Raw genomic sequence first — 26,253 nt, forward strand, 5'->3', positions numbered from 1 at the left:
AGAGCTACCATACAACCCAGCAATTGCACTACTGGGTATTTACCCCAAAGATACAAATGTAGGGATCCGAAGGGGTACGTGCACCCCAATGTTTATAGCAGCAATGTCCACCATAGCCAAACCATGGAAAGAGCCAAGATGTCCATCGACAGATGGATAAAGAAGATGTGGTATACATATACAATGGAATATTATGCAGCCATCAAAAGGAATGAAATCTTGCCATTTGCAATGATGTGGATGGAACTGGAGGGTATTATGCTGAGCGAAATAAGTCAATCAGAGAAAGACATGTATCATATGATCTCACTGATATGAGGAATTCTTAATCTCAGGAAACAAACTGAGGGTTGCTGGAGTGGTGGGGGGTGGGAGGGATGGGGGGCTGGGTAATAGACATTGGGGAGGGTATGTGCTATGGTGAGTGCTGTGAATTGTGTAAGACTGTTGAATCACAGACCTGTACTCTGAAACAAATAATACATTATATGTTAAAAAAAAGAAGAAGATAGTAGGAAGGGTAAAATGAAGGGGGGGAAATTGGAGGGGGAGACGAACCATGAGAGACTATGGATTCTGAGAAACAAACAGGGTTTTAGAGGGGAGGGGGTGGGGGAGATGGGTTAGCCTGGTGATGGGTATTAAGGAGGGCACGTACTGAATGGAGCACTGGGTGTTATACGTAAACAATGAATCATGGAACACTACATCAAAAACTAATGATGTAATATATGGTGATTAACATAATAAAATTTAAAAAAAATTAGGAGAAAATAGCCGTAACATATATAATATAAAAAAGATAATTTCCCTAACATAAAAATAGTTCCTATAAATCAGTGAGAAAATACTTACCACCGGGTCATCTGGGTGGCTCAGTCGTTAAGCGTCTGCCTTCAGCTCAGGTCATGATCCCAGGGTCCTGGGATCAAGCCCTGCATTGAGCACCCTGCCCTCTCCCTCTGCACCCCACCCGCACTCATGGACACACTTTCTCTCTCTCTCAAATAAATAAAATCTTAAAAAAAAAAACAAACCACCAAATAGAAAAATGGAAAAAAAGCCAAATTTAAAAATTTAAATGAATTTTAAACATGAAAAGATGCTCAATCTTACACATAGTATAAGAAATATACATTAAAGCTACAAGGATATACCACTTTTTACCTACTTGGGTCAGCAAGATAAAAAAAAGTTTGATAATTCACTGGGTAGGTGAAGGTGTGAGGAAACAGGCACTCATGTTGCTGTGGGAATGTATATTAATACAATTTTTATGGAGTACTACTGGGCACTATCTATTAATAATAAAACATACATGCCCTCCGACCCAGCAGTTCATCTTCTGAGATTTATTTAACATATACCTGCACGTGTGTGAAATAAACATATTTACAGAGATCTGCGCATATAAACCCAAAAGAATGGGAAAAAATCTAAGGGACCATCGGTAAGAGAATAATTAAATAAGTTCTAGTATGTCCACAGAATCAAATAATAAGGAGCAGGGAAAGATAATGAGAGACTCTCCATGTACTGAGCCTGCCATGGAATGATCTTGAAGGTATATTAACTGTAAAAAGCAACAAAATCTTGGATGCCATTACATTTGTATTTATACCTGTATAATGACTTATATGGTTTTATGTACATTGATTGTTTTTGGATGGATTCATAAGTAACTAGTAAAAGCACGCCTCGGGGGAGGAGTAATTAAGTGTCTAAAGACAAGGATGGGGTGCAGACTCTCCACCATATCCCATCTCACACGTTCTGAATTTTGTATTGTATGTATGTACGTAAAATTAAAATTCTACAATTCCACCAACATTAAATGTTTTATTGCTTTTGTCCAAAATGGCAGATATTTCTAAACAAATAAAAATAATCAGTTATCAAGGAAAATATAAAAACAATTCTTACATATGTGTAGTATGTGTTCACATGGTCCTTAGAAGACATGTACTTGTACTACAACTCAACAATAGGATTATCATATAAATTATATCTTACAGTTTTTGAGGATTTATATTTTCTGCTTTACCAAGTATTGGCTGTTGTGGAGAAAGGGCATAGGGTCTTTCTGTTTCAACACAAGTTTTAAGAGGAGGTGATTCTGTAGTCCTTTCTACACTGATTTTGAAAACCACTGTTTTCTAGTTTTTATAGTCTTTTAAGTGAAAACAGAATTTAAGCCTAACTGACATTTCTGTCTTTCTTAGTAGCCCACGTGGGAATTGGAGAACTCTAGAACAGTGTCTGAAATAACAGGAAGAGTTAGGGAACCGGACTGCAAATGTGTACATTGTAAATCAGTCTCTATTTCTAAAGTACACAATGTTCTTAGGATTACACAGGACAAACCGTACAATAACAGAGTACAAGGGGAAATAGGTTTTGAAAAGAATCTTTGTCTTATCAACATTGTAAACGGGAATATCTTTTCTGACTTCTAATTTTGAGAATTACTTTCCGTTCTTTCCTAAAGGGAGACCGTGTCCCACATCTGTAGTCACTTTATTGAAAGCGTTCCGGAAAAGGGGATTATCTTCTTTAAGCAAAGCTTCTAAATACCTGTCAATCTGCTCCTGGTCTCCTGCTGGACTACCCTGGAAGAGAGAATCAACAATCAGAGCAGGCCAAGAAGCGGCAGGCCGCACCCCTGTAATACGGGAGGCCTCGGGACAGTCCTCCTTAGGGTTCCTGCAGCAGCAAAACCCACCTGGCCCTGGAATAATGCCCTTCATCTTTTAAAATGTTCTCACCTTTAACCTCATTTTGTGCTCACAAGCAGTTAGGAACTTGGGTCATTTCTTTTTCTTCCGTAGTGGAGGTTAGGTTCAACTGGTTTCCATCTATTTAATTACTTGTCATATTCCTAAAGCCACTCTGCCTCCACCTTGTCCTTCTCTGTAATAGATTCTCATCTCCCCATTTTTTTTAAATTTTATTTTTTTATTCTTTTAAAGATTTTATTTATTCATTTGTCAGAGAGAGAGAGAGAGCAAGCACAAGCAGGGGGAGGGGCAGAGGCAGAGGGAGAAGCAGGCTCCCCACTGAGCGGGGAGCAGGATGCGGGGCTCAATCCCAGGACCCTGGAATCATGACCTGAGCTGAAGGCAGATGCTTTGCCAACTGAGCCACCCAGGCATCACTCGTCTCCCATTTTAAAAGTTCATGAATCTGGAGTGCCTGGGGGGCTCAGTAGGTTAAATGGCCACTTTTAGCTCAGGTCAGGATCCCAGAGTTCTGGGATCGAGCCCCATGTCGGGCTCCCTGCTCAGTGGGGAGTCTCCTCTCTGTCTCCCTTTGCTCCCCACCCCTCCTTGTGCTCTCTCTCTCACTCAAATAAATAAAATCTTTAAAATAAAAGTTCATGAATCTTTAGCCTTCTAGGCGAAACAGATGAGTAGGCAGATTTTGACTTCTCTGCCGGTTCTCTTCCTCTGCAGCATCTTTACCCCTAACCCTTGGCTTGCCGCCCTCATCTGTCTCCTTTTCTCTCCTTTCCCCCAGTTCTCTATTTGGGCAATTTCATACTCCCCTTCCCTGGGCTGCTTAGTCCAGGAACAGCTGGGCAAATGCCCCCTCTTTACGGACTTAAATATCACTCCCTCAAGCCCAGCCATGGGCTTAACCTGCTCTCCAACCTGGGCTGACGGATAAGAGAATTTTGAAAAAGGACCTGTCAGAAACAATCCCAGTTTTATGATTGTTCCCAGTCAGTGGCAACACCATCCTAGCTTCTCCATCGCTCACCCAGTTCCATTAACGGTGCTTCTGCTCGGCTCCCTCTGCCCTAGGCCTCCGACAAGGCTGGACTGTACTGAGTCCCAGCTTTGTGACTGGGGCCCTGTCCCTACAGACAAGCTCACCTGATAGTCATGTTCACCTAGATTTTCAAACACTCACTGGCCCTGAGCAATGAATGCCCTGTGGGACCCCTTCTGACACTGACAGCTCTCCGTCTGTTCGGCTGACTCTAATCCTTTGGCTCTGCTCTGTGCCTGGCAAACCAGACTTCCTTCTAGGACTTCCGGCTGGTTCTGTCCCCAGCCTCTGCATGGGCCTGCTCGGTCCATCTGCTCTGGGTCCCCCTCATTTATCATCTCTGTTCTACACCAGTGCAGTAGCTCTGGCAATCAGAGGCAGTGGAAATCGAAATTTGAAGTCAAGGATGAGAGTAAATCTATTTGGGCAAGGAGTCCTTTGAGTACCTCTCCAATGATACTAGATACACTCTGCGGGCTAAAGCCCCCTCGCCTCCTTACCAAACTTCGTGAGTAAAACAAATTAGTAGAATTCCTCTGGCTACTGTGCGGGAAAACCAGGGGTTTGGCATAGAAGGAAGAGCAAATCATAATTCTTTCATGTTTTTCTCCTAGCCACACATAGATGTGCTATTATGAAAGCCAATAATTTTTTTAAATTTTATTATGTTATGTTAGTCACCATACATTACATCACTAGTTTTTGATGTAGTGTTCCATGATTCATTGTTTGCGTATAACACCCAGTGCTCCATTCAATACGTGCCCTCCTTAATACCGAAAACCAATAATTTTTATGAACTTTTTTGATATAGAGTAGTATTCGATTTTTATGATACAGAATTTCTTTGGTCTCTCGAGTTTTTGTTAGTAGAACAACCATCATCGCTGAAACTGTACCTTGGTGCCAGCTCTGTATCAGATCTTTCACACATAAAAAACATTTGCCACCCTTTACAGCCACAAGAACCACAAGAGCTGTTGCCTAGGCCACCTAAGGCAGGGGGAGGGTGGTATCATTTTTGCTGTATACTTAAAAATTAAGCAAAAATATTTTCTGAGTTTCATTTTGTACTTAATAATATAAGAGAAACCCCAAAGAACCCAAAAGACGTACATTTTGTGAAGGAGGAATGGATTCACCTTGAAATGTTCACAGCCGGGACTGGAACCCAGGTGGCCTGGCTTCAAAGCCCATGCTCATCATGTACTATCCTGATGTGTGCGCGTTTCCTGGTCTCTCCCTGACTCCCCTTCCTGGGCAAGGTAACCCTCCACTCAGTCAGGGCTCTCCGTGGGGCACTCAGCTCCTGCCCTCTCACCTTGTATGGCCCAGGAAGGCCCTGTCTCCTGTCCCAGACACAGGGCCTGTGTCTGAGTACAAAATACCACGTGCTTCCTAGGCTCAACTGTTGATTTCTCCATTTATTTCTAGCATCTACGGAAAGACTCTTCAACCATGGCTATACATATTTTAATTTTTTATGGATTATATCCAGCCTTTCTACATGCTGTAGAAAGAAGATGGACTTTCCCTCATTAGCTCAATCCATCACAGGAGCCCTGTTCTGTACGCATTCGTCCATCCAAACAAGATGAACAGCATCCTTACACAACGTTTCCTGACCTCTCTAACCTCTCCTCAAAGATTAGAAGAGGCCATTTTTAATTATGTATTGAGATAAAAATTAAAATACTTTGTTGTCTGATAAAATTAGAAAAAATTTCCTACTGGAAATACACAGTTGAGGAGACAGGGTTGATCAAACTCTACCAACAGCACAAGCAAAGGTTCTGATTTTTGTGAGAGAGGAAAATAACAGACCTTTTAAAAATGTTCTCATGTGTACTTTCAAAGTTCATTTATTTACGATTTCAATATCCTTATAGGGAGAGTAGGGCTACGTTAAGTGACCTGCCCGGAGCCAGCAGGTGGATGACCTAGCTCAGTGCTCTCTCCACAAAGTACATTCCTACTACTCCAAATTTTGTTACTTACCAGCTGGAGTTTCTGCAATAGTGCTGCCAGTTTTACCCGAAGATTATTCAGTTTATCTTCAGTAATTTTTCTTTTCTTTTCACATTGTCCCAGAGATATTTCATTAACCACTCCTCTTCGATTTGCATCAGAGATAATGGACTGCATTTTTCTCTTTAGTTCTCTTTCATATTGGGCCATGTAAACATTCTGGATCTGGGAATGTTTTTAAAAACAGTTTTAGTATATTTTTCAAGTACTACTTTTCGCCCTAATATCAGAAAGCGATTTCATATTCCAGTTCTGCACGTATGTACCAAGTGTCAACTCTACACCTGTGTATGAAATTTAAGACACGGAGACACCCTGAAGGAACTTGCAATCTGTTGGAAGAGGAAGAAAGACCAGGAAAAACGCGTGATACTCCAGTAACTATGAGGATGGGAGAAGCACACCAAGGTGAGCTTGGACACCCTCGCTTTGAAATGGAAAAAGAATCCAGTCGTGGTTGGATTTGTCTGCCCACCAGTGATACCGGAGTGTGCAAGGCACAAAGGGGGTGGCTGGTAGTGAGCCCCTCTCCACAGCACCAGAACTCACAGGCAGTGGCAGAATGGCAGGCCACATAGGGCTTTGCTGGCAGATGATGGCGTGTTATTTAGGACTCATGTCTGTAGCATCTGAAACGCACAGAAGCTACAGTCAGAGTGATTCCTGTTCTGTCACTTTCTTCGGGTCCCTTGTCCTGAGGCAAAGAATATAGTTGTTGACGTACACATGTGACCCTTGCTAATTCGAGTCTTGGTTGTTTCCCACGAGTTCACGTTGTGACCAAGGCACTCACAGAGTAGAAAAGGGAATGGAGAAGCCAAACGCTCCAATTTCAAAATGACATGTGTCATTTTGTGTCAACATTTGGAGAGGGCCGGGGGATATTCTGAGAAAAGAGATACAGAGCAAATCCTGTTTTGATACACATTTGAATGTTTCTGTAAAAAGGAGATTGCTGTGTTCTGATATGACTGGGCTGCCAGGAAAACTGTAAGGTGGTCTCATTTGTCTTCTGGGTCTACCCTTGCCCCCTGCCCCCACCACATTCACTAATACCTACAGACCCCTCCCACTGTCCATATCAGTCCCTTTAAACATCCATTTCTCCTCTTTCTGTAAAATCCTTTAAACAAACAAACAAAAACCTCTAAATATACTGAATTCCATTTAACATTCACTAACCACCTCCTAAATTCAAGGCACTGAATTCTGTTATAGGTGATACAAAGACACAGAAGATCCAGTCCTTGGTCTCAAGAAGCTTCCAGTCTATAGAATGAGATAATGTAAGTATGCAAATATTGTGTCTTATGGGAGAAGCTGCAAGGTGCCCCCAAGCAAGGCACAGATATTATTAGAGTTGAGAGGATGGTATGAATTCCCATTAAAGAGCATTAAGCTACTTAAAGTACTTGACTTTATTGGATTAATATCAGTAACTTATCCTCCAATTATTTATGCTTTAAAAAAGATTTTTATATATTTATTTATTTGGGGGAGAGAGAGAACGAGCAGGGGGAGGAGCAGAGGGAGAGGGAGAAGCAGACTCCCTGCTGAGCCCAGCCCTCACGGACTCGATCCCAGAACCCTGAGGTCATGATCTGAGCTGAGGGCAGACGCTTAACCGAATGAGCCACCTATGAGCCCTTATTTATGCTTTTCATGTGTTATTAATTAAGAGGAGTAATTGGACCCTGAATGTAAATGGGCTAAATGCCCCAATCAAAAGATACAGGCTATCAGATAAAAAAACAAGACCCATCGATATGCTGTCTGCAAGAGACTCATTTTAGACCCAAGACACCTCCAGACTGAAAGTGAGGGGGTGGAAAACCATTTACCATGCTAATGGACACCAAAAGAAAGCTGAGGTGGCAATCTTTATATCAGACAAATTAGATTTTAAACCAAAGACTATAATAAGAGATGAGGAAGGACACTATATCATACTTAAAGGGTCTATCCAACAAGAAGATCTAACAATTGTAAATATCTATGTCCCTAACATGGGAGCAGCCAATTATATAAGCCAATTAATAACAAAAGCAAAGAAACACATTGACAATACAATGATAGTAGGGGATTTTAACAACCCCCTCACTGAAATGGACAGATCATCTAAGCAAAGGATCAACAAGGAAATAAAGACTTTAAATGACACACTGGACCAAATGGACTTCACAGATATATTCAGAGCATTCCATCCCAAAGCAACAGAATACACATTCTTCTCTAGTGCCCATGGAACATTCTCCAGAATAGATCACATCCTAGGTCACAAATCAGGTCTCAACCAGTACCAAAAGAACGGGATCATTCCCTGCGTATTTTCGGACCACAATGCTTTGAAACTAGAACTCAGTCACAAGAGGAAAGTGGGAAAAAACTCAAATACATGGAGGCTAAAGAGCATCCTCCTAAAGAATGAATGGGTCAACCAGGAAATTAAAGAAGAATTAAAAAAAATTCATGGAAACAAATGAAAATGAAAACACAACTGTTCAAAATCTTTGGGATGCAGCAAAGGCAGTCCTAAGAGGAAAGTATATAGCAATATAAGCGTTTCTCAAGAAACAAGAAAGGTCTCAAATATACAACCTAACCTTACACCTAAAGGAGCTGGAGAAAGAACAGCAAATAAAGCCTAAACCCAGCAGGAGAAGAGAAATAATAAAGGTCAGAGCAGAAATCAATGAAATAGAAACCAAAAGAACAGTAGAACAGATCAACGAAACTAGGAGCTGGTTCTTTGAAAGAATTAATAAGATTGATAAACCCCTGGCCAGACTTATCAAAAAGAAAAGAGAAATGACCCAAATAAATAAAATCATGAATGAAAGAGGAGAGATCAAAACCAACACCAAAGAAATACAAACAATTATAAGAACATATTATGAGGGGCGCCTGGGTGGCTCGGTTGGTTAAGCGACTGCCTTCGGCTCAGGTCATGATCCCGGAGTCCTGGGATCGAGTCCCACATTGGGCTCCCGGCTTGGCGGGGAGCCTGCTTCTCCCTCTGACTCTATCCCCTCTCATGCTGTTTCTCTCTCTCTCTCTCAAATAAATAAATAAAATCTTTAGAAAAAAAAAAAAAAGAACATATTATGAGCAACTATATGCCAGCAAATTAGATAATCTGGAAGAAATGGATGCATTCCTAGAGATGTAGCAACTACCAAAACTGAACCAGGAAGAAATAGAAAACCTGAACAGACCTATAACCACTAAGGAAATTGAAGCAGTAATCAAAAATCTCCCAACAAACAAGAGCCCAGGGCCAGATGGCTTCCCAGGGGAATTCTACCAAACATTTAAAGAAGAATTAATACCTATTCTTCTGAAACTGTCCCAAAAAATAGAAATGGGAGGAAAACTTCCAAACTCGTTTTATGAGGCCACCATTACCTTGATCCCAAAACCAAACAAAGAACCCATCAAAAAGGAGAATTACAGACCAGTATCTTTGATGAACATGGATGCAAAAATTCTCACCAAAATACTAGCCAATAGGATCCAACAGTACATTAAAAGGATTAGTCACCACAACCAAGTGGGATTTATCCCTGGGCTGCAAGGTTGGTTCAACATCCACAAATTAATCAATGTGATACAATACATTAATAAAAGAAAGAACAAGAACCATATGATCCTCTCAATAGATGCAGAAAAAGCATTTGACAAAGTACAGCTTCCTTTCTTGATCAAAACTCTTCAGAGTATAGAGATAGAGGGTACATACCTCAATATCATAAAAGCCATCTATGAAAAACCCACAGCGAATATAATTCTCAATGGGGAAAAACTGAGAGCTTTCTCCCTAAGGTCAGGAACACGGCAGGGACGTCCACTATCACCACTGCTATTCAACATAATATTAGAAGTCCTAGCCTCAGCAATCAGATAACAAAAAGAAATAAAAGGCATCTGAATCGGCAAAGAAGAAGTCAAACTCTCACTCTTTGCAGATGATATGGTACTTTATGTGGAAAACCCAAAAGACTCCACCCCAAAACTGCTAGAACTCATACAGGAATTCAGTAAAGTGGCAGGATATAAAATCAATGGACAGAGGGCGCCTGGGTGGCTCAGTTGGTTAAGCGACTGCCTTTGGCTCAGGTCATGATCCTGGAGTCCTGGGATCAAGTCCCGCATCGGGCTCCCTGCTCAGTGGGGAGTCTGCTTCTCCCTCTGACCCCCCCCCCCATGCTCTCTCTATCTCATTCTCTCTCTCAGATAAATAAATAAAATCTTTAAAAAGAAAAAAAGAAGAAAAAAAATAAAGTAAAATCAATGCACAGAAATCAGTGGCATTTCTATACACCAACAAGACAGAAGAAAGAGAAATTAAGGAGTTGATTCCATTTACAACTGCACCCAAAACCATAAGATACCTAGGAATAAATCTAACCAAAGAGGCAAAGAATATGTACTCAGAAAACTATAAAATACTCATGAAAGAAATTGAGAAAGACACAAAGAAATGGAAAATATTCCATGCTCATGGATTGGAAGAACAAATATTGTGAAGATGTCAATGCTACCTAGAGCAATGTACACATTTAAGCAATCCCTATCAAAATACCATAAACTTTTTTCAAAGAAATGGAATAATCCTAAAATTTGTATGGAACCAGAAAAGACCCCGAATAGCCAGAGGAATGTTGAAAAAGAAAAGCAAAGCTGGTGGCATCACAATTCCAGACTTCAAGCTCTATTACAAAGCTGTAATCATCAAGACAGTATGGTACTGGCACAAAAACAGACACACAGATCAATGGAACAGAATAGAGAGCCCAGAAATGGACCCGCAACTCTATGGCCAACTAATCTTCGACAAAGCAGGAAAGAATGTCCAATGGAAAAAAGACAGTCTCTTCAACAAATGGTGTTGGGAAAATTGGACAGCCACATGCAGAAGAATGAAACTGGACCATTTCCTACACCACACACAAAAATAGACTCAAAATGGTTGAAAGACCTAAATATGAGACAGGAGTCCATCAAAATCCTAAAGAAGAACACAGGCAGCAACCTCTTCGACCTCAGCCGCAGCAACTTCTTCCTAGAAACATCGCCAAAGGCAAGGGAAGCAAGGGCAAAAATGAACTATTGGGACTTCATCAAGATAAAAAGCTTTTGCACAGCAAAGGAAACAGTCAACAAAACCAGAAGACAACCGACAGAATGGGAGAAGATATTTGCAAATGACATATCAGATAAAGGGCTAGTATCCAAAATCTATAAAGAACTTCTTAAACTCAACACCCAAAGAACAAATGATCCAATCAAGAAATGGGCAGAAGACAGGAACAGACATTTTTCCAAAGAAGACATCCAAATGGCCAACAGACACATGAAAAAGTGCTCAACATCGCTCGGCATCAGGGAAATCCAAATCAAAACCTCAATGAGATACCACCTCACACCAGTCAGAATGGCTAAAATTAACAAGTCAGGAAACAACAGATGTTGGCGGGGATGCGGAGAAAGGGGAACGCTCTTACACTGTTGGTGGAAATGCAAGTTGATGCAGCCACTCTGGAAAACAGTATGGAGGTTCCTCAAAAAGTTGAAAACAGAGCTACCATACGACCCAGCAATTTCACTCCTGGGTATTTACCCCAAAGATACAAATGTAGTGATCCAAAGGGGTATGTGTACCGCGATGTTTATAGCAGCAATGTCCACAATAGCCAAACTATGGAAAGAGCCAAGATGTGCATCGACAGATGAATGGATAAAGAAGATGTGGTATATATATATATATACAATGGAATATTATGCAGCCATCAAAAGGAATGAAATCTTGCCATTTGCAACGACATGGATAGAACTGGAGGGTATTATGCTGAGCGAAATAAGTCAATCAGAGAAAGACATGTATCATATGATCTCACTGATATGAGGCTTTCTTAATCTCAGGAAACAAACTGAGGGTTGCTGGAGTGGTGGGGGTGGGAGGGATGGGGTGGCTGGGTGATAGACATTGGGGAGGGTATGTGCTATGGTGAGCGCTGTGAATTGTGTAAGATTGTTGAATCACAGACCTGTACTCTGAAACAAATAATACATTATATGTTAAAAAAAAGAAGATAGTAGGAAGGGAAAAATGAAGGGGGGGAAATGGAGGGGGAGACGAAACGTGAGAGACTATGGACTCTGAGAAACAAACTGAGGGTTCTAGAGGGGAGGGGGTGGGGGGATGGGTTATCCTGGTGATGGATATTAAAGAGGGCACATATTGAATGGAGCACTGGGTGTTATACGCAAACAATGAATCATGGAACACTACATCAAAAACTAATGATGTAATGTACGGTGATTAACATGACATAATAAAATTAAGAAAAAAAAAAAGGAGTATTTGGGAGCAGGGACCCAAATACCACTCCACAGTGGCAAACACTTGCCAATATGTGTGTATTCACACACATACACACACACGCTCACACAATGTATTCCATTAAAGGTGAGACTTAATTGTGAGATCTGTGGATTGCCATGTAAAGAAATCTTAGATTTTTAGAGTCTCAAACTACCCGGACACTTGTGTGGGGACACCAAGAATTAATGCGATGCTGAAATCCTTGGCCTGCCTCTGCCTGTTCTTACCTTATTTCCCTGAGTTGCAGGCTTCATTCTTCCAGGAAAACACCAAGCTCATTCCTGCCTCAGGCCCTTCACCCTTGCTGCTTTCTCTGTTCAGTGAGTTCAAGCCCAACCTCCACAAGGCTCACTGCTTGCCTCAGGTCTGTGCTAAAACATGGCTCAGGTACCCTTTGCTCTGAAATAGGCTGCCCCTTCCCCAACACACACCGTCACAGTCTACCCCCAGGCCCTGCACAATTATTTTATGTTTATTTACGTGTTTAGTAGCTATCATTATGTGATGTTACATTATGCTCTGTTACCTGTGTTTCCTCTAGAATGTAACCTCAATGTAAAAAAGCACTGGTTTTGTTCACCCCCTGTATTTCCCACATGTGCCACACCATTGGCACTAAATGCGGAGAATTAGGAGAGCAGATGTGCAGTGTTCACAGCAAGGGGGTTTTAAGCACACAGGCCGATCCTGCCCTGAAATCCAGGCTATGTTCTGAGATCTTGGAGGGATACCCACTTTCGAACATCCTCAATTCAACCCACAAGAAGTTGATGACTTCCGGGCACCTGGGTGGCTCAGTCAGTTAAGCATCTGCCTTCAGCTCAGGTCATGATCCCAGGACCCTGGGATTGAGTCTGTGAGGGCCGGGCTCAGCAGAGAGTCTGCTTCTCTCTCTCCCTCTGCTCCTTCCCCTGCTCATTCTCTCTCTCCCCCAAATAAATAAATATATAAAACTCTTTTTTTAAAAAGCATAAATAATTGGAGGATAAGTTACTGATATTAATCCATGTACTTTAAGTAGCTTAATACTCTTTAATGGGGAGTCCTGCATCTGTCTCCCTGCTCAGTGGGGAGTCTGCTTCTCCCTCTGACCCTCCCCCCTCTCATGCTCACTCTCTCAAGTAAATGAAATCTTTAAATTAAAAAAAAAAAAGTTGATGACTTCCAATTAAGGCAATAACCACCTCCTCCAGGAAGCTTCAGAGATGCTTCCTGTGGGGGTTTTAGTCAACCCCAGGGAGTGCCGTCCCCCATGGCCAGAAGGTGGAGTAGGGTAAATAATTCAAGGAGGACAGAGTCATAGATAGCTCAGACGTCACCAGTCACACTTAGTGTTCAAAGCTCTAGAATTTCACAGCTTTTGCCATCTGAATGAAAGCCAGGGAACACATTTTGATAAAAGCAATAGTAGCAAGAAAACAAACCAAAACAAGTAAAATTAAAAAGAAATCTGAAAAACATTATTGCTTATCAGCAATAAAAGGAACGTACTATTGATAACACTTGAATGGATGTGAAGGGTGTTATGCTAAGTAAATACAGCCAATCAGAAATTGACACATAATATATGACTCCATTTCTATAGCATGACTGAAATGACAAAATGATAGAGATGGAGAACCGATTAGCGGTTGCCTGGAGTTGGGGTGCTTGTTTGTGTGCAGTGTGACTATAAAGGAGAGAACCGGGAGATCTCTGTGGTGGTGGGAGTCTGGATCCTGGTTTTGGTGGTGGTTACACAAATCCACACATATGAATAAAATGAGACACATATTTCACCAACTTCAATTTTGTGGTTTTGATATTCTACTATAATTATATAATTAAGACATAAGCATTGGGAAAAATGGAAAGGTACATGAGACCTCTCTACTGTTTTGTAATTTCCTGTGTACCTTGAATTACTTCTCAATAAAAAGTTCAGAAGGCAACAGTGTTCATACAGTATGACATTAAGAATGTTTATATAGCCCACTATTTTCAAGGTCATACCTTAGTCTCTCAAAGTTCACAGTTTTGTAACCAAGCAAACTATATTTCCTTCGAACACTACCAGCCAGTTTCCTGATTTATTCTTCCGTCTTTCTCAGGCTAACATTTTCAGGAGGTTTCTATAAAAGGTAGCAATTTTGAGAACTTTTAAAGTTCAATGTAAAAGGACTTCTGGTTGTATTAACCTTTTAATTAGGAGTAGAGAATTGTAACAAGATGAGAGGCTTAGTTCTGCTGGTTAAACCTACTCTTGTAGAGGTATTTGAGGCAGATCAAAAATGGAATTCTTTCCAAACTCCATTAATTCAGAACAGAATTAGGATTTGAAAGAAAGGATATTCAACTGAGATTTTAATTTTCTGCCTTGAATTTAAAAAGTCAGAGTTCTAGCAGCTCTAGAGCTCCAGAATCCTAACAAGTTAGCACAAAGGAAGTCTGGCCTACAAGAGCTATAGATTTTTTACTCTACTTATAGGTATGTGACACATGAGTGTTTATGTGGGCCGGTACTATAGCAAAAACAATCAACCTTGATTCAATGTACACATGGTAGGGTCAAGATGCATTCAAAGGTACTGATTGAATGCTGGCAGGATACAGAGTTTGATAAGAAAGAATTGCTAACTTCAAGGATTCTATGATCTAGTTAAGGAGAAAATAAAATACAAGAAACAACTACAATACAGGGCAGAAAATTTAATTAATGCTAAAAAAAGTTTTAAGTTTCTCTCAGAACACAGAAAGTCAAGATTAAGTTCACATGGACAGATTGAGGAAGGCTTGAAGTGGAAGGTGACATTGACCAGACTCAACATCGGGTGGGGAGGATTTCAAGAGCCCAACTGCAGACTGGGAGAGTAGGCAAGAGGGCTCTGGGAGACAGCATGGGGAAAGGCTCAGAGGCAGGCCAGTCTGGTAGACTGGAACAATTTCATTTCGGATGGGGCAGGTGGTTTGGGAGAGGAAAGAATAAAAGATGGTGGTTTAGGCAAAGTCGTATAGGACCACCTATGTGGTCATAAATCATCTACTATTAATAGTAGTTATGGAAACCAGGGCAAGGTGACCAAAGACATCTGTGACTTATCAAGGATCCTCCTGTGTTTTGATGTAGCCGTCTTTATTAAAAGTACGCAGCTTAAATCAAGTTGCATAGATCTGTCCTCTACATGGATTTCAAAAAATGATTTTAATAGTTTTTATAACCATCCACTTAAAATTACCAATCAATAATAAAGTCCTCATGACCAGTTTCATGTTGGGGAAGTCATGATCACAATGATTCTGTATTTTGCTTGCAACAACATCTCTGTTTCAACAGGAAGTCATGGTCTCCTGACTGTTTATCTTGCTTTGATTCTTTGAATTCCACTTGCCCTAAACACTAAGAGGATTCTACTCATCACTTCTGCTAACACGGTTCACCTTGCGTAAATACTTCCCTTATTCAGTCTGGTCTCCAAAACCCAACCACAATCTGGCTCCATTACTGATCGTACAGATACTAGAAAAATATCACTTAGGAACAGACGTGAAAGACACACATAAGCCTGGATAAACTAAGGTGCGTGACAACCTAATTCTTCGCAAATTTCTAAGTTTCATGGTGTTAAGTATTTAAGTCAGAGATCCCTAACCAGTAAATGAAGATCTATGGGAAGATCCAGGAGCCTGACTAGTAATTCTTGGAACTGGCTGCCACAGACTTCCAGTTGGGGCAATTCCTGGTGGGACACTAAACAACCTGCCCACCACACACCCCCCCATTCCACTGTCAGCAGCCCCCCATACGCATCTCATCATGCTACATCAAGGTCTCTAGTAAGTAAACAATAATTCTTTTACACCAAAAGGATGAGAAGCTGTGGTATATGTACGGCAAGTTACACACGCAGACCCTGTCACAGGATGAAGGAGGACAGTCTGGGTAAAGGGAAGATGGAAGACGGTGATGCAGAGAACGAGCATGGAGTAGGACACATCTGGGTTCCAATCCTGAAACTGTTACTTACTTACATCACGACACTGGACTATTACCTTGCTGACTCTCTCATTCCTCATTACTAACATAAGATAGTGGCATCCACCTCCCAATGTTTTGAGGGTTAATGAGATATTGGCTTATATAAAAGTTTAGTTTAGTGTCTACTTCTACTGGGTCTTGATCAATCCCTGCTTTACATTCATGGATGAAAATAATATAGTGCTAGAAATAGGATCAAAAATATATTGAATGAAAACTTTGTCCTGTAATCTAGTTAGGAAATGTGGACAAGCACGTCTTCAAGGCTGAAAATGTTCAGTGACTCCTTTTCAATGGACATTATTCAGGAAATAAACTCACTCTTCAGTTGAACAGGGATGGGAAACCTTCATTTCCATCTGTTTATCACAGTCCAGTAGGCACTCATTCAGAAACATCAAAGGCAAATATATCGACAAGGCTGTGAAATTTAGGCACATCCTACACTTCAAATACTTTGTGATGCAGCCTTTCTAAGGAGGAGTCTGGTTTAGGTTCTAATTTTCATCTCAAGTTTGTCTGGTTATATATCTTTGGGAACTTACTTCGTAGTTCTATTTCACTTATAAAACAAGAATATCCAAATCTATTCCATTCCTTACAAAAGAGATGAGGCGGTGCCCTTCTTTCTGTTTCTGCTTCCCATGATTCCAGGGGTCACCACGCACCTCCTAGTCTTTATAGGTTTGTATGTTATTTTTAGTTTTCCAGAAGATGGCTGTAAGCATAAGTACTTTTAGTAGTATTAATTGTTTTTATAACTACTTTTATAATGGAAAAATCATAAACTTAAAAAACTGTTGACAGGATACTAAAAAACAAAAAAAACAAAGAAACCAAAAAACCCCCCTGAGATATCAAACTGTCCAAAATAATTAAAAACTCTAATCTGCAAATGATTTCTGGTTTAGTCCAGTGTCTCAAGGACTTAACCTATTTCTTAAAGACACCGAACATCATATATTCTGTTCAAAATATAGTCCTACTCCCAGTGTTTCATAAGCTTTTTGCTGTGGAAACATTGCATTTTAAAATTCAAAAAAGATGTTGCTTTGTGACATCTGATATGCTACCCATTAATCTTAGTCTTGATAAGAGAATACAAATTTGATTTCCTTCCAAACCTAACATTTGGAAATGTATATTATTTCTCCTTTGGAATGTGGGATCATTTAGAATATAAATGACTACATTTATAAAAAACATTAAAAAGCTTACCTGGTTGAAGCACATTCTCAGCTTTTTGTTTGTCTGCTCTGGGCATTGCTCCAGCTGTTTTTGTAAATAATAGGACAGGATATTAGCTTTTAGAAAATGAGCTGTCTACAATGGAGTTATAACGTGCAAGTATCTAGTATAAAAAACCATCAAAGCCTAGAACTGGCCAACATTGGTACTGGGGTCTTTTAAGCCTGGGTCCAATTAAATTAATTAAAGTATACCTCACCTCATTCCAAAAAAAAGATTAAGGCAGTTTACATAATAAACAACATGGTTAAACAATTGCAGAAGAAAATAAAAGTGAAGGAAAAGTAAATGACAAAGATTATTCAAGAGGATGTCAAGAAGGTAGCTGGAGTCTGGGTCTCTGGAATGGGAACACCACAGAAATAGACTGGGGAGTTACAGGCATATGGGGTAGTATTTAAAGTCACAGACTTGTCTAGGTCACCTAGAAACAGCACTTAACAGAGAGAAGAAAATGGCCCAGGAATGGGCCCTCAGACGTGCCAACATTTAGAAACCAAAGAGAGAAGGAATTGAGTTGCCAGCAGAAAAGACGGGAGGAAGAAAAGCAAGAAAATGGGAAGTGCATTGTCATGGAAGCGACACAAAGAAAGTGGTTCAAGAAGAAAAAAGTGGTCAAACTGGGCCGGTCTCTCAGAGGTCAGGTAAGATAAGAGTGACCACTGCATTTGTCGGCCTAGCGGTCACTGGTGGCCTCACAAGACAGTCCCAGGGAAGTAACAGGGTTGGAACCCTGGCAGGGGGGTGGGGAGGGGGAGGAGGAGGAGGTGAGGGTAGAAGGTGAGGGAGCAGAAACCATAATTATACATTAGAAAATTAAGGGTTTCTCCCCGGGATCAGATTAAAGCATAAGTCACCTCTGTCAAATAAATTATTTGGTGTTCTTTTCACTAACAGCCTTTCCATGTATATCCATCCTCTCCACAAGCAATGCTGAGCATGAAGGCAGAGAAAGCATCCTCCCACCCTCTTGTACCCCAAGGTTCTTCTGGGCTCCAGGGAGCACCTTCTGGCAGCCCCAGGCCTGCACAGCTCACTCAGCCTCACCACAGGCTGCAGTGACTTAGCAGCCTGCAGACAACCCATAGGAGCCCAGGTAGCTGAACAGAGTTTTCTTTCTAATCCTATATGGCACTGTCCCTGAAAGGAGGTTTGGTAAATAGAATTTTCTTCATCTTTCCCTGTGATGTGTTAATGATTTTAGTAAGACTAGTGCTCTGGGCACCTGACACGGCTGACCCACCCAATCCTCACCTCAGCCCCCCATAACGGATGGTTGAGGAACATGTATCCAAGCAATAGAAACTCTATTTTTGGTGTCATGGAGGGAAGTCAGGGACCATGTCCTGTTTCTTTTCATCTCTGCAACTTTCTGTTCTCGGTCTGTAAGATCTTCCCAAAGTTTATCTGAACCTTGGCCACACTGGTTTTAAATGCAGTTTTCATTCTGAGTCATCCATGTGGTATAAAGATCCCCATCTTCATTCACTTAAACCATTCTAGGTCCTCCTCCCGGTAGCACTTTACAATGTGTCTTCAATGAAGATTAAGGTCAGGCTATTCTGTCATTCCCTCAAAGTTCCAACAAAGCTGGCTTACCTCAAAACTTGCTGCAAGTTCCTCCACAGATGTGTGGCCAAGTTCTGATGGTAGCTGATATTGAGGGAAAAAGTACTGAAGAATCTCCCTAGGAATATGAGCAGACCGGAGATGGTGATACACAGGGAACAGGGACGCAGCACTCACCTGTCAGAACTGCTGGGGGTTAAACATCTTGGCAAAGATGAACACTCATGCCCACCAAACTGTTTTTACCCGTCATCAAAGTCTTCCCCAAGAAGCATAGACTGGGGAAAGGGAAGTGGGCGGGGCTATAAAAAGGCAACAGGCGGAATCCTCGGGGTGAGGCGGCTGTTCCGTATCTTGACTGTGTCCAAGCCAACATCCTGTGATAGCGTTACCACCGGGGAAGAGTAGGGAAAGGGTACAGGGCATCTCTCTATATTATCTCTTACAACCGCTTGTGAACCAATACTTATCTTAAAATTAAAAGTTTATTTAAAAAAGAAAGGAAGAAAGAGGAAGAATGAAAGTGGAAAGAAAGGAAGGGAAAGGAAGGGAGAAAGAAAGAGAAAGAGGAAGAGAAAGAAAGGAGAGGAAAGGAAAAGAAAAAAAAGAAGAAAAGAGAAGAGAAGAGAAAAAAGAAAAGAAATGAGAGTGAGAGAGAGGAAGGAAGGAAGCAGGCGGGCAGGCAGAAAGCAGGCACGGGCTCACAATGCCCATCCATAATCAAGCAGCCCAGAAAAGCCCTGCACCTACTTGAGTGTTCTCCTTGCAGAAAACTTAGCATCGCAAAATTTCTGAAGGAAAGACACTGTCTCCTGACTTTTTTTTTTTTCCCCTAAGAAAGCCAAAGAATTCAATTCTCCAGAATAATTCCTTTCATCTGGGGTTCTGCGGCTACTCTTAGAAATCATACGTGGACCCTGTTCTTTCCAGTGACTGGCCATTGTTCTGACAGGTGCTTCATTTTGCCAAAAGGCAGTAGCGCCCCGCCCTTGTAGGGTGACAGCTTTTTTGGGATTAGTCACCCAGATGATACATATCTCATTCCTTGGAGAATATGAAATCTAGAAATTTATAGCTACTCTATCTTAAAAGTGCATGGAGTGTTTTTGTGTTGAAGGGTTCTAAGAACCTCATGTATATCATCCAAGGGATTTACAAAACTTTTCAACTGTAAAATAATACGGCACACAAAAGATAAAATAGCTGTTTCTTACATAATTTACATTCCGAGTTTTTTAAGAATATTATGTTTTAATATTCATTTATAGTTTTAAGGAAATTCAATCCAAACGTTAAAAATCCTCAGCACTACACAACGTCAAATATAACACACACACACACACACACACACACACACACACACACTCCTCAGAATTATTTGCCCAGTTAGTAAGAAGGTGAGTGAGTTCTGGGCATTTGAGATGAGCAGAAATCAGATGGGATGGAGAAGAACGCTACAAGTGGAGTCCCGAGGAAAGGTGACCTGTGGTCACCGCTAGGGCTGGTTTGGTGGGACAGAAGCGAGGAGGTCTTTTACACAAACCAGCCCCTTCTCTCTCTAAATCCAGCCTCCCTTCCCCCAACACATGGTTCGAGCCTCTCCTGAGCAACAGTCCTTGTCATGGTGGGTATAAATGCTTTTGGGTTTAGATTTAGAGCATATGAGCCATCTTCTGAGGAGGTGCTTCCAGAGAAGCAAATTTCAGGTGGTGGTAGCACTGGGTTGGGACTGGGAGAGGGTGAAGGGGAGACTAGGGGAGAAAAAAGTTCTAGATTAGTTCTGAATTATTCTCAACCTCGGCAATCTCTGCATCAGAATTTACACCACACATCATCTATCATCTAAATAATTTCTCACACAAACATACTAATATTTCTAAAGCTAGATACCATTTTAAAATAAAACACAACTTTATATAAAAGTTTTACAGCTTCTGCCATGTTGTATTTTCTCAATACACTCAAGCTCAGTAGTCCCCCAGATATTCCCTGAACCCCACCACCACATAGCTTTTACCCAGTGGTCCCTGCCAGAGCCTGGCATCTGCCCCCATGCTAGGAACCCATACGTTCTTATTTCATGGAATTCAGCCTCATGGGGAATGCAGACAGGGAAGCAAGCTTTTCTAGGACAGTGTGATAAATGCTGGGATGAGAATGGGAATGTAGCGCTATGCGCACCGAGATGAGGGGCCCTCCCCATCATGGGGAGCCCCGGAGGAGGAGGAGGAGTTAGCCAGCTGTGGGGCAGGAGGGTGGGGGCACATGAAGCATGCATTCCCGGCCACTGCACTACATGCTGGGGACAAGTGTTTTCTGGCAATAGTGAGCCCCCTGGTCACATTCAACCACTCTTTATAAAGTGCTAGAAGTGTACTAAGTGCTACTATATGCTTGATATATGTAACTTCAAGTCATCTTTATGGAAACTCTTTGGTTGAGGACTTATTCTTACTTTGAGCCTCTCTGGTTTCCTAATAATTAAGGACCTCTCCCCCACCCCCTGCAACAGGCCCTAGCAGGTGCACTCTCCTTTGTCTCTCTCCCTCCAGGGTCTCTGCTTTCTGCCTTTGACTCTCTCTTCCCCAGAGCTGCTGCTAACTAGCTTTTCCCTCAGGGATTCTGTCCCATAAGACCTACAAGACAGAGGACAAATTATACAGCTCCTGCGGTCTCCAAGCACAAACACATAGACCTCTTCCTTTTCCTGAAAGATTAATTCAGAAAAACTGTTAGATGCTGTTAGGAAACTGTAAGACACCAAAAATGGCAGAAGCAAGGTCTGAATGTAGTTAAGAACTCTTAGAAAATTCCTTCACGTTTTATCTTGAGTCCCTTTCTTCCCTGGTATCCCTTGCCGGTGTCTTCTTTTGTTCCTGGGAGGTATCAAACCTGCCTCCACTCACCAACTTCAGGTTTCCCTTAGGACGTAGTGATCCTCTAATCCAGGAAGGGTACTGCCAGGAGTGTGCCAGGAGGCGCTCAGCACCAAACTGCAGGAATAAAGTGGGGTCTGTTCACCGGTAGCCACTGAGTCAGATGGATACTGTGCTGTGGGGGACTCGTGAATCACCTGCCACCTCAACAGGACTCTTGTCCCACAGGAACAGCCCTTCTTCCCTTGGAGCATCTACTCACAGCTCTGCCCTCAGACTTGATAATAAAATCAGGAACATGTCTTTGTTTAACACTGTCTCTCTTCTCAAGACTTTAAGAAATAGCCTAAAGATCTTCCAGAGCTGTTACTAGCATCCAGGATTATAGGAGGTCCTCTGCTCGGATGCCCATCTCAGCTGAATTCCTATAAAATCCATACCCAAATCTGCAAGTCCAATCTGGAAGTTTTTGAAGAGTTCAACCAGGTGAGCTACAACCCTGAGTCAGTGCTGTTTCTGTCTGTGATGGCCAAGCTTGGAAGCGCTGCGGCTGAGGGTCATTTCCTTTTCACTCCCCAGTCCTATTCCCTTCCCAACAGAGTAGCTTTTTCTTAAGAAAAATCTCCTACTTGCATTAATACAGCTCCATTCCCTCTAGACATGAGCAGTAAAACACAGAAGTACCTGGTCACCTGGCTGCTCTTTTTAAAAAGTAACCAAGTTCACAAGCTTGGTCTTAGCTAAGAAAAAGAGCAAGCCTCTTACTTGAGGTAGATTGAAACTCTCTTCTCCAACCCAGTGAAAGAGAAAGATGAGGATGAACAGAAATGGCATAGCTTCATTTCGTAAAACCTGGAATCAGATCACGTTTTTTGACAGACCCCAACTGCTCATGTATTCACTTTGGTGGGTTTTTCTCTTGCTTCGGTAACTGGCAGCCACCTGTAACGAGCGACTTCCTTTTTAAAACTTATTTTTGATACTTTTAAAATTTAAGCTAACACAAAGCATGTTTGGGCTTTTACAGAGTTGAAATACATGAAGTCTGCCTCATTATCAAGTTTACACACACAACAATGAACTGAAACAAGGTGTCCGAGGGTTAGCAGTCCAAAGCAAGGACTATGAGACTGTCAGGATTGAAATTCCAGCTCTACCACCCAAGAGTTATGTAATGCTGGGCAGATTACTCAAACTCTACCAACATCAATTTTCTCATCTGTAAAATGGGGATAATAAAAATCTAATTACCGGGCTGTTGAAAGGTTTAAGTGAGTTAACATATGCAAAGCCCTTAAGGCAGTGCCTGGTACACCGGAAGTGCATAATAAATACATATTATTATTATCATTACTATTGAGAGTGAACTGAGATTTAATACTACTCTAATATTAGGATCATCTAATACAATTTAACAGTGTGGATCTGAGTTTAGCTCATCTACCTCTGACTTAACACAACTCAGTCATACCCCATAATCTGAAAATATTTTAATATCCAGCAACACTACTCACTGCATTTTACATTAATCCCTCTCAACTTTATTAAAAGCACTCTTTGAGGGGCCCTTGGGTGGCTCAGTCAGTTAAGCATCTGACTCTTGATCTCAGTTCAGGTCTTGATCTTAGGGTCATGAGTTCGAGCCCTGCATTGGGCTCCATACTGGCCATGGAGGCTACTAAAACAAAAAAAAGATATTCGTTGAATACCTACTAATATATGCTAGACAGGGTGTGGAAAATCCAATCTGTTTTCAAAGATGTTACTATATTTGGGGATTAAATAAACTAATACACATAAAACAAAAAGTAACATAAGTCAGAAAACACTAAACTGAGCATAATCAGGTAATGAAAATGAATAATGAAAACTACTATTTTTATTAATTTATTCCATTAACATGAAATAAACAGAAGTGGCCGGACTCTGGCAGTGTGGAAAGGGATAAGGCTGAGGTCATGCCCAGAGTGAACCATGTGGAGGGAAAGGGCTCTATCGACTCTCTTTATCGTGTGACAAGCCAGGCAAATCTGGGGAGGGATGGTCGGTGTAAAGCACATGGAACCCTCCACGTTCTACACAATCAGCCACAATCCTCATGCCCCGAGACATGTGAAGTCTAGTTAACACAAGGAATAACACGTGGACCAGATACAGAATAGTGCAGCACAGGGGGTAAGAATAACAAAGAAGACAAGAAATCTGTTTCATCTGTGAAATGTGAGAAAACATACTGCATGCTGCTAAAGGTGAAAGAGAAGATTGATAAATGAGGAGCTCACTGTGTTCCAGTTAAGCTTTGTGTTCTGTACAATTCTTTTTCCACTTAATATTTTTGTAAAACAATCACCACAAAAAAATGCAAGCCGGTACCAAAAAGAGCTGATTTATTAATACATTTGGCTTTCAGAGTGTTCAGTTGATAATAGCGTGATGATTTCAAGCACCAAAAATTCTACATGTTCATTAGGGAGATGGTTTCCGGGAAATTTTAATTTTCTAGTGATGCCTAATTATAGAAGTGAATGTACTTTAATGTCTTAGTACACTCAATCACATTATCCCCTTTTTGATCACACGTAACATTAAAATTAATAGTAATGATACACTTAAATGCAGAACAAAGATGAGCCAAGGAAAAAATTAGGAAAATGACGGTACACAGTGGCACACCCAAACTCTGCTGCAACACAACCAGACAAGGCTCTCCAGATCTCAGTGTGGAGAACAGCGAAGGGGGTGTGTGTGTGTGTGTGTGTGTGTGAGATAAAATGTGTACATGTATACATACACACACACACATATATATACACATACATATATACGTTTCTGTATGTATATGCACCTGCGTCTGTGTGTGTATACAGTGGTTCAGAGCACGAGACGACAAATCAGGGAGCCTCGGCTTAAACCCAGCCCTGTCCTAGTAGCTGTGTAATTGTGACTTTGGGTGTATTAGTTTCTCTAAGCTTCAGTTTCCTCATCCATTAAAAAAAAAAGAATAATATCGACCTCGTAAGTTTGTGGGAGTAAGGAGCTAATATATACGTGACATTTGGGTGAGCCTAAAATATAATAACAGCTCAAAAATGATAGCTATTATTATCAAGAAGCAATATCCCAGTCATTGGACATGTGGGCACATTCCTATATATAATTTATTGCATACCACCCGGTCTTAGTGCTCAATTGACATGCTTGAATCTTGGAACCAGTAAGGAACAAACCAGGATTCAAATCTATGGTTACCCTACTTCAAAACTGAGGAGCTTACATATTACTTCTGGACAAATGCTGACAGAACTGGCTGGAGAATCCCATTCTTGAGGGACTATACCGTAGACCATGTCAGTATGAGACTGATTATCCATCCAGATCACTGGATTAGGGGCCTTTTTCAACTTCATAACATCTGTACAACACTGAGGTCCGACCTGCTTCCATCCCATTCCCAGGCTAGTGGAGGCTTGCCAACTCAGGTGCCAGGGCAGAGTTAGTGATCAAAACTTAAGTGTTAAGAAATGTATCACTCCAGCTTCATTTCTTGGTCGACAACTTGTCTCTGGATCCCTAGTATCATTAGTGAAGATGTGCCCTGATGCAAAGTCCAAGCAGATCCACCTACATATAACCAAGAGTGCCTCCTCCTTTCTCCCAGGGCAGGACAGATGCTGGGAGTGTGTTTTTAAGGGACAGGTGGGACCTTCATGCCCATGTATGCAGAGCCCCACAGCCCTGGATGTTGCTGCAGAAATTTCCATAAAGCCCAGGACAACTGCAGAATTGAGTTCAAGTCCTATAGTGGTTTGCAGTCTCCTTTCACACACAAGACCAAAGCCTGGGCCTGAGTAGAAGTTGTAGTTACCTTTCTCTTTGCCAACTCTCTAATTCCATTCTTTGCCAACTCTCTACTTCAGGAAGTTTTTGCAGTCACTCACTGATTAGAAAGTTAAAGTCACAGTCCGCATGGAAAATACGATTCTAACCAGGGCATGTGGTGTGTTCTCCTTGGCCGAAAGCCTCTTACTTTACAACGCAGGACACTCACAGGCTATGAACCCTAACCAAACCAACTGGCTCCACTAATTCCGTGGTGTTCCTGCTCCTGCCCCCTCCCTCTCCCTCTGTTACCTATTTTAGAGCACTCTTCTGTATACTAACTTCTTTGGCTTGATTGTAAAGCCTCCCATCATTGGTCCCTAGTTGGAAAAATTCTGAATCCTGGACTTTATTCCAGCTCTATCTGCATCCTTTGAGAACTGAGATCCAAACATCTAAATCCCTCATTTACCCTGCCCACAAATGTTAACCTTCTACACTGAACCAGAAAGTAAAACTCAATTTCCCTTGATAAGTTTAGT

The 26,253-nt window shown here is 41.4% G+C and overlaps 1 protein-coding gene across 1 annotated transcript in view; it reads right to left on the bottom strand.

Moving 5' to 3' along the window:
* Positions 1 to 1,829: 1,829 nt before the first annotated feature.
* MORC1 (MORC family CW-type zinc finger 1) overlaps positions 1,830 to 26,253 on the bottom strand; it is a 167,613-nt gene continuing 143,189 nt past the window's right edge. Inside the window, exons 24-27 of the mRNA XM_078058941.1 lie at positions 19,047 to 19,134; positions 17,418 to 17,471; positions 5,770 to 5,964; positions 1,830 to 2,609 (exon numbers count right to left, since the gene is read on the bottom strand). Coding sequence (XP_077915067.1) covers positions 2,466 to 2,609; positions 5,770 to 5,964; positions 17,418 to 17,471; positions 19,047 to 19,134 — 481 coding nt within the window. The 3' untranslated portion in view covers positions 1,830 to 2,465. The remainder of the gene's footprint in view (positions 2,610 to 5,769; positions 5,965 to 17,417; positions 17,472 to 19,046; positions 19,135 to 26,253) is intronic.

This window comes from Halichoerus grypus, chromosome 1 (assembly GCF_964656455.1).
Source record: "Halichoerus grypus chromosome 1, mHalGry1.hap1.1, whole genome shotgun sequence".
NCBI lineage: Eukaryota > Metazoa > Chordata > Mammalia > Carnivora > Phocidae > Halichoerus > Halichoerus grypus.